The sequence below is a fragment of the Colobus angolensis genome, unplaced genomic scaffold (genome assembly GCF_000951035.1).
Source record: "Colobus angolensis palliatus isolate OR3802 unplaced genomic scaffold, Cang.pa_1.0 Scaffold99, whole genome shotgun sequence".
Lineage (NCBI taxonomy): Eukaryota > Metazoa > Chordata > Mammalia > Primates > Cercopithecidae > Colobus > Colobus angolensis.
Window position 1 is genome coordinate 2,533,236 of NW_012123931.1, and position 9,445 is coordinate 2,542,680.

The 9,445-nt window shown below is 42.6% G+C and overlaps 1 protein-coding gene across 1 annotated transcript in view; it reads left to right on the forward strand.

Moving 5' to 3' along the window:
- PTPN9 (protein tyrosine phosphatase, non-receptor type 9) overlaps positions 1-9,445 on the forward strand; it is a 76,442-nt gene that overhangs the window by 47,761 nt on the left and 19,236 nt on the right. The window contains exon 9 of the mRNA XM_011933009.1: positions 7,754-7,847. Within this exon, the coding sequence (XP_011788399.1) occupies positions 7,754-7,847 (94 nt within the window). The remainder of the gene's footprint in view (positions 1-7,753; positions 7,848-9,445) is intronic.

Genomic DNA, 9,445 nt, shown 5'->3' on the forward strand with positions numbered 1-9,445 from the left:
GTTCATGCCATCCTCCTGCCTCAGCCTCCCGAGTAGCTGGGACTACAGGCGCCCGCCACCACACCCGGCTAATTTTTTTTTTTAGTAGAGACGGGGTTTCACCATGTTAACCAGGATGGTCTCGATCTCCTGACCTCATGATCCACCTGCCTTGGCCTACCAAAGTGCTGGGATTATAGGCTTGAGCCACCGTGCCCAGCCCCGCCCTCTTTTTTTTTAAAGAGAGACATGTGTTCTTGCTCTGGGGTTGGAGTGCAGGTGCGGTGGCACTGTCATAGCTTACGGCAGCCTCAACCTCCTGGGCTCAAGTGATTTTCTTGCCTTAGCCTTCCTAGTAGCTGGAACTAGAGGTGTGGGGTACCACACCTTCCTAATTTTTTTGACGTTTTTGTAGAGATGGAGTCTTGCTCTGTTGCCTAGGCTGGTCTCAAACTCCTGGGCTCAAGTGATTCTCCAACCTCAGCCTCCCAAAGCACTAGGATTTTAGGCATGAGCCACTGTGCCCAGCTGTCTTTTTCATTATTATATAAACGAAAGAATTTATTATAAAGTTGAAATTCCTTCTAATCCTCATTCTTAGTTCTCCCCAGTCATCATAAGCAGCTACTAGTATGAATATGGTGTTTCTTCATAGTTCATTTTGTTTATACTGTTATATATACATAAGCAGTCATGAACAATATAGAGTATTATTTTATATGTGTGACCTTTGTAATTTCTTTGCTTTCAGTTAATATATGCAAATATTTTTTTTTCAAAACCAAACAGTTCTAAAGAAGACAAGCAATGGCCAGGCACGGTGGCTCACGCCTGTAATCCCAGCACTTTGGGAGGCCGAGGCAGGCAGGATCATGAGGTCAGGAGTTCGAGACCATCCTGGCTAACATGGTGAAACCCCATCTCTACTAAAAATACAAAAAAAAAAGTAGCCGGCCTGGTGGCGGGCACCTGTAGTCCCAGCTACTCGGGAGGCTGAGGCAGGAGAATGGCGTGAACCCGGGAGGTGGAGCTTGCAGTGAGCCGAGATGGTGCCACTGCACTGCAGCCTGGGCGACAGAGTGAAACTCCATCTCAAAAAAAAAAAAAGAAGAAAAAAGAAGACAAGCAATGACAAAATAAATAGCAAACTCTTGTTTTACCCTCAGTTCCATTACCCATAATCATGTATTCAACTCTTGTAGCTGTTGCCCCTGGTATTTCATCCGTAATTCTAAATTAAAATGCTTATAATATGCCAGGCACAGTGGCTCATGCCTGTAATCCGACCAATTTGGGAGGCTGAAGTGGGTAGATCATTTGAGCTCAGGATTTCAAGACCAGCCTGAGCAACATGGTGAAACCCTGTCTCTACAAAAATTATAAAAATAAGCTGGGTGTGGTGGCGTGTGTTTGTAATCCCAGGTACTTGGGAGGCTGAGGTGGGAAGCTCACTTGAGCCTGGGACGTTGAGGCTGCAGTGAGCCAAAATTGTGCCACTGGACTCCAGCTTGGAATACAGAGCAAGACTCTGTCTCAAAAAAAAAAAAAAATAATAATAACTTAATAATACTTTTAGTGACTTTTATTGTAGGTGCTCATTTAGCTCTTATACTATGTCTCCACTTTCCTTTTGACTACTCTTCCAATATACAATAATTACATGTAACATTCTTAAATTGAATCATCATTGTACATTATTGTGACTATATAAATTATTTTTACTGGAGAGCTACATGGGCTACTATGAAATGATCAAATATATTAACAATTTTTTTTTTTTTTTAGTAGAGATGGGATTTCACCATGTTGGCCAGGCTGGTCTCAAACTCCTGGCCTCAAGTGATTCACCTGCGTTGGCCTCCCAAAGTGCTGGGATTACAGGTGTGAACCACTGCGTCCAGCTTTTTTTTTTTTTTTTTTTTTTGAGACAGGCTCTCACTCTGTCACTCAGGTTGGAGTGCAGTGGCTCTATCTCGGCTCACTGCAACCTCCACTTCCCAGACTCAAGCAATTCTCTTGCCGCAGCCTCCAGAGTAGCTGGGACCACAGGCATGCTTCACCACGTCTGGCTAATTTTTTGCACTTCTCGTAGAGATGGGGTTTGGCCATGTTGCCCAGGCTGGTCCCAAACTCCTGAGCTCAGGCCATCCACCTGCCTCAGCCTCCCAAAGTATTGGGATTACAGGAATGAGCTACTACACCTGGCCTAATAATCTTATGAATTCAATAATTTGTTTCTTCTGGAGTTAATTCAAGTTTTTTCATTTCCTTTAGTTTTCTGTGTACGTTCCTCATTCTTTCTCTTTTTTCTTTTTGTTTTTTGGTTTTTTTGATGTTGCCCAGGCTGGAGTGCAGTGGCGCGATCTCGACTTACCGCAACCTCCACACCCTGGGTTCAAGCGATTCTCGTATCTCAGCCTCCTGAGTAGCTGGGATTATAGGCACCTGCCACCTTGCCCAACTAATTTTTTTTGGTATTTTTATTAGAGACATAGTTTCACCATTTTGGCCAGGCTGGTTTCGAACTCCTGACCTCAAGCAATCTGCCCACCTTTGCTTCCCAAAGAGATGGGATTATAGGTGTGAGCCACCATACTTGGCCCTTCATTATTTTTCTATATGCGCAATCAGAATTATTTTACAGTGTCATCATTAGTTTCCAAGTGATTGAATGTATCAGATAGTCAATTGTGTCTTTTTTTTTTTTTTTTTCTGAGACCTCACTTTCAGAACTTTTTCTTTCGTTCTAGTCTAAACTGTGGTTGGTTATTCTGTAGGCTTGTTCCTCACTTTTTATCTTGTACTTTTCCCTCTTTCCTTTGTTGGATCTTGTTTCCTAGTTGTAGACCATCTTCTTTCTTTACTTTTATTCTATTTTGCTAGAGTATAAAACTCTAGGTTGGAAATAACTTTATCTCAGAATTTTTAAGGCAATGCCTTTCCAATTACTAGTTATGCTGTCTGTGAATTGTCTGATCTTATTCTTTCTCAATCTATTTATTTGTTTGTTTGTTTGTGATGGAGTCTCACTCTGTCGCCCAGGCTGGAATGCAGTGGCACAATCTCGGCTCACTGCAACCTCCACCTTCTGGGTTCAAGTGATTCTCCTACCTCAGCCTCCTGAGTTGCTGGGACTACAGGCATGTGCCATCATGCCCACCTAATTTTTGTACTTTTGGTAGAAACAGAGTTTCACCATGTTGACCAGGCTGGTCTCAAACTCCTGACTTCAGGAGATATGCCCTTCTTGGCCTCTCAAAGTGCTTGGATTGCAGGAGTGAGCCACTGCACCCAGTCTAAATTTCTTAAACAGAAAAAGAAGTTATCTTTAAAATGCTCAGGGAAGAAAAAAGAAAAACAATAGATCATTTTAAAGGATTGAGAGAGGCTGGGCACGGTGGCTCACGCCTGTAACCCCAGCACTTTGGGAGGCCAAGGAGGGCAGATCACCCGAGTTCAGGAGTTCAAGATCAGCTTGGCCAACATGGCGGAACCCTGTCTCTACTGAAAATATAAAAATCAGCCAGGTGTGGGAGGCTCCTGTAATGCCAGCTACTCCAGAGGCTAAGGCAGAAGAATCCCTTGAACCTGGGAGGTGGAGGTTGCCATGAGCCGAGATTGCGCCACTGCACTCCAGCCTGGGGGACAGAGCGAGACTCTGTCCCCACCCTGCCCCCCAAAAAATTCACAATGATGTGCCTTAGTGTAGGTCCTCTTTTAACATTTATTACAATGGTTACTTGATAGATTCTTTTAATCTGAAGGCTTGTTATTTAGTTACAGGGTTTTTCTTGTTACATTGTTTTTTAAATGATTTCTTTCCTTGCATTATGTTAGTTCTCTCTCTATATATATGTAAATATATAGATTATATATATATATTCCTATCAGTCTGGTTGGATCTCCTAGAGTAAGAATTGACAAACTTTTTCTTAAAAGACAAGATAGTAAGTATTTCAGTATTGTGGGGCTTACAGTCTTTGTTACAAGTACTCAACACTGCCAAAATATCCTTAGTGAGTACAGAAATAAATGAGCCTGTGTTCCAATAAAACTTTATTTACAAAAACAAGTAACCGATCCATAGTTTACTGACTCAACACTGTCAATATATACTTAGTGAGTACAGAAATAAATGGGCTTGACTATGTTTCAGTAAAACTTCATTTACAAAAACAAGTGGCCAGGTCATAGTTTACTGACTTGTGTCCCGGAATGATTCTCTTAACTTTCTTCATTTTTTTCTTTTTTTTTTTTTTTTATTAAATGAGACAGTCTCGCTCTGTCGCCTAGGCTGGAGTACAGTGGTGCAATTTCAGCTCACTGCAACCTCCACTTCCTGCGTTAAAGCGATTCTCATGCCTCAGCCTCCTGAGTAGCTGGGACTACAAAGCGCACACCACCACGCCCTGCTAATTTTTATATTTTTAGTAGAGACAAGTTTCAACATGTTGGCCAGGCTGGTCTTGAACTCCTGACCTCAAGTAATCCGCCCGCCCCAGCCTCCCAAAGTGCTGGGATAACAGGCATGAGCCACTGTGCCTGGCCAGTTTTTCTCATATTTTCATCACTTTTTCATTTTGTTTTGTATTCTGGAAATTTCCTCAGCCTTCTCTTTTATCTCATCTATTAAAATTATTATTTTTGATATTATTTTTAATTTCCAAGAGCTTTTCTTCTCTGTTCCTTTTTCATTGTACTCTCTTCTTATTTTATGTATAATTGTATCTCCTCTTTTCTCTTTGAGGATATTAATGATAGCCTTTTAGAGGTTTTCTCTTACTCTTTTTTTTAAAACTTCTGTAGCCCCCATGTGTTTGAATTATGGGTTTTTCCATTTGTTTGTTTTCTGTTTGATTTTGAGACAGGGTCTCACTTTGTCACCCAGGCTGGAGTGCAGTGATCCATCATCACTCACTGCAGCTTCTGTCTCCCAAGCTTAGGTGATCCTCCTACCTCAGGTTCCTGAATAGCAGGGACTACGGGTATGTACCACCATGCCCAGCTGATTTTTTAAATTTTCAGTAGAGACAAGGTCTTGCTATGTTGCCCAGGCTGGTCTTGAACTCCTGAGCTCAAGTGATCCTCCACCTTGGCCCTCTCAAAGAGTTGGGATTACAGGCATCAGCCACCATGACCAGCCTGAATTGTGTTATTTGAATTGTGTATTAAAGTATTTGTGTTAGGGGCTTTCCTTAATTACATTGAGATCCTTGGCTTTTAGTTCACATTTATGGTCCTAAAAAGCTGCATGGTTACAAAAGCAGACAGTGATGAACAAAAACAAAAACAAGCTGCATGGAAGCTCGTTTTGCATGGATGAGCTTCAGATTATAATGATCAGACAACTAGCTTATTGTTGGGTATACTCCAAATGACAGAATTCTTTAACCTGATGCTGTTTACTTTATCCAGAGAAGAGTTCTCCCATCCTTTGGATCCACTGATGGGATCCAAGCTTGAATATGAGTGTAGGACAGGACAGTGAGAATGGGTCAGGGATTTTCACTATATAACATTCAGATTTTCATTTTATTCCCATTTTTAGCTCTGTTCCTCACCTTGCTTTCCATGGTAAGGGATTTCTGAGGGTGTGCCATCTTGTCTCTCTATAGGTACCTCCCTTGGTCCTAGCTTCTATGTTTGGCCATGTCAGCCAAAATCCTCCTGATTTTTCTCTGTCAAAATGGGTTGAACACTCTTTGTGTGCTGATGTCTCCACTGTCACTTTTTGGGTTTGTAGTGAATATTCCTTTATCATCATTTTAGTGAAGCTACTGGGTGAATGGAGTGGAGTCAATATGTGTTAGACTGGCATTTAAGGTCAGGCTCGGTGACTCACACTTATAATCCCAGCACTTTGGGAGGCTGAGGCGGGAGGATTGCTTGAGTCCAGGAGTGTGAGACCAGCCTGGGCAATGTGGCAAAACCCCTTCTCTACAAAAAATTTAAAAATTAGCTGGGCGTGGTGGTGTTCATCTGTAGTCCTAGCTACTCCTGGGCTCAGGATCACCTGAGCCCAGGGAGATTAGGGCTGCAGTGAGCTGTGATTGTGCCACTGGACTCCAGCCTGGGCAACCCTGGAAACCTTTGAGATGTCTCAAAAAGAAAATGAAATTGGAATTTAAGAGATTTGGTTTGAAAATCTTTTGACAAATAAGTAGTAGAAATTTTTATCTGCAACTAGAGTTTTTTTGGTGGTATACCCCATTACTTTCCCCTTTACTCCCTCTCTCTTTTTTACTAATGTGCTCCTCATCTCTGTCTGAGACCTCATCAAAATGGATTTTACCACCCATATTTCTACCAGTTTTCTGATCAGTATCACTTAGGTAATCTCTAAGAAGACTGAGGCTTTCTCTACAGCTCTCCTTTTTCTGAGCCCTTACTAGAATAGACTTTTATGCCTGTTTATGGCAACATAGGCTTTTTCTGCATGTACTTCCAAATTCTATCAGCTCTGTCCATTACCCAGTTCCAAAGCTGCTTCCACATTTTTAGTTATTTGTTACAGCAGCACCCCACTTCTTAGTACCAATTTCTGCCTTGGCCGTTTGGCAGAAAGAGAAAGAGTGCGGACTCCCATCCCCACTCTTTCTCTCTCTTTTTAAATTTAATTAATTAATTAATTCATTTTTATTTTTTGAGATAGAGCCTTGCTTTATCACCCAGACTGGAGTGCAGTGGTGCGATTTTGGCTCACTGCGTCCTCCACCTCCCAGGTTCAAGTGATTTTCCTGCCTCAGCCTCCTGAGTAGCTGGGATTACAGGTGTGTGCCATTACACCTGGCTAATTTTTGTATTTTTAGTAGAGGCAGGGTTTCATCATCTTGGCCAGTCTGGTCTTGAACTCCTGACCTCAGATGATCCACCCGCCTTGGCATCCCAAAGTGCTGGGATTACAGGCGTAAGCCACCACGCCCAGCTTCTCTCTCTCTTTTTTTTTTTTTTTTTTTAAGTCAAGGTGTCTCTCCGTCACCCAGGCTGGTGTGCAGTGGCACCGTCATAGCTCACTGCAGCCTTGACTTCCTGGGCTGAAGCAGTCCTCCCACCTTAGACTCCTGAGTAGCTAGGAGTACAGGTGTGTGCCATGATGCCCGGCTAATTTTTTGACTTCTCTCTAGAGGTAAGTTCTCATTAGTCCGGGTGCAGTGGCTCACTCCTGTAATCCCAGCACTCTGGGAGGCCAAGACGGGTGGATCACGAGGTCAGGAGATCGAGACCATCCTGGCTAACATGGTGAAACCGCGTCTCCACTAAAAATACAAAAAATTAACCAGGCGTGGTGGTGGGCGCCTGTAGTCCCAGATACTCGGGAGGTTGAGGCAGCAGAATGGTGTGAACCCAGGAGGTGGAGCTTGCAGAGAGCCGAGATCACGCCACTGCACTCCAGCCTGGGCAACAGAGCAAGACTCTGCCTCAAAAAAAAAAAAGAAAAAAAGAGAGAGAGAGAGAAGCTCTCATTACATTTCCCAGAGGGGTCACAAACTCCTGGCCTCAAGCACTCCTCTTGCCTCCCAAAGTGCTGGGACTACAGGTGTGAGCCACCATGCCTGGTCTCCCTCTCTTTTGAATGGAGATATGTTTACTTTTAGAAGTAGTATGTACTTACCACAAAAAAATGTTAAATGGAACTGTATGGGCTAGAGATTGAAAAGCTTCCATGTCTCCACCCCTAAGAGTAATTGACACCCCTTTTGCATGGTCAGACTTTGTACATACATACTGTCCCGACTTTTTCTTTATTCTTGCTTGTTTGTTTCATTTCCTTCAGGTCTCCAGGAAACCTAGAGAAAAACCGTTATGGGGATGTACCCTGCCTGGACCAAACTAGAGTGAAGCTAACAAAGCGAAGTGGTCATACTCAGGTAGACAGATAAATGTAATCGTTTTAGGTGCACTGGGGGAAATTGAGCTTCTTCCAGAGTTAAGCTTACTAATAATTTAGTAGAATGAAAGTAGACTCCAAGGCCAGAGAGATTAGGTTTGAGTTTGTATTTTGCTACATACTAGTCTGTGACCATAGGCAAGTCCTTGAATGCCCATCTCACAGTATTGAGTGGAAATTAAATGAAATTCTTTATGTGAATGCTGATAGTGCAAGGTCTGATATATTGTAGGTGCTTCATAGGTGTTACATTATTTATCCTTTACTCCTTAGTTGTAAAGTCATGGTCATATAGTCCAATTCCTTTGGTGAGTATATATGCATCAATACAAAGCAACCTTGATTTGAAGTGACCTCTGATTTCTCCATCTATATCTGAGGAAACTGTGGACAACTTATGTATACATAAATGTCTAGGGATAGAGATGAAATGGTCAAATGACTATTTATTTTAATATATTAATTTGATTATATCTACATGTTAAAAACCTCATATGTAATCTATTACGAGATATTTAACGAACATTTTATTCAAACACTTTACATACACCTTTAACTAAAGTTAAAGGTGTCTTTAGTGTCTTTGTCACATTTGAGCCACTTTTTTTCTCCCTCAAGACAGAGTCTTGCTTTATTGCCCAGGCTCGAGTGCAGTGATCACAGCTCACTGCAACCTTGACCTCCTGGGCTCAAGTGATTCTTATACCTCAGCCTCCCAAGTAACTGAGACCACAAGCGTGTGCCACATACTGGCTAATTTTAAAATATTTTTGTAGAGACAAGTTCTCACTGTGTTGCCCAGTCTGGTCTTGAACTCTTGTGCTCAATCCTCTTGCGTCAGCCTCCCTAAGTGCTGGAATTACAGGCCACTTTTTGAGTCAGTCTAATAAGGTTTTCCAGAGTATAGTGTCTTTATTTACTTTTAAGTGTGTGGCACTGTGACTGAAATTTTATCCTAAAACAGGAAAATCTGTTAGGGTAACATTAGGACAAGTTGGTTTTTTAATTCATCCTGCATCTTATGCATCCCCTATAATGTGATTCATTCACTTATTCCTTTGTAAAATCCTTAAAAAAAAAAAATAGAGAGACAGGGTCTCACTCTGTTACCCAGACTGGAGTGCAGTGACTTGATCATAGCTCACTGCACCCTTGAACTTCCAGGCTCAAGCGATCCTCCCACCTCTGCCTCCTAAGTAGCTGAGACTACAGGCACACGCCATCATTACACATGCCTGATTTTTAAAAAAAAATTTTTGTGGAGCTAGGGTCTCACTCTGTTGGCCAGGTTCCTCCTGGGGTCAAGCAATCCTCTCACCTTGGCCTCCCAAAGTGCTGGGATTACAGGCATGAGCCAGTGTGCCTGGCCATAAATTCCTTTTTTTTTTTTTTTTTTGAGACAGAGTCTCGCTCTGTCGCCCAGGCTGGAGTGCAGTGGCCAGACCTCAGCTCACTGCAAGCTCCGCCTCCCGGGTTCACGCCATTCTCCTGCCTCAGCCTCCCAGGTAGCTGGGACTACAGGCGCCGCCACCTCACCCGGCTAGTTTTTTGTATTTTTAGTAGAGACGGGGTTTCACC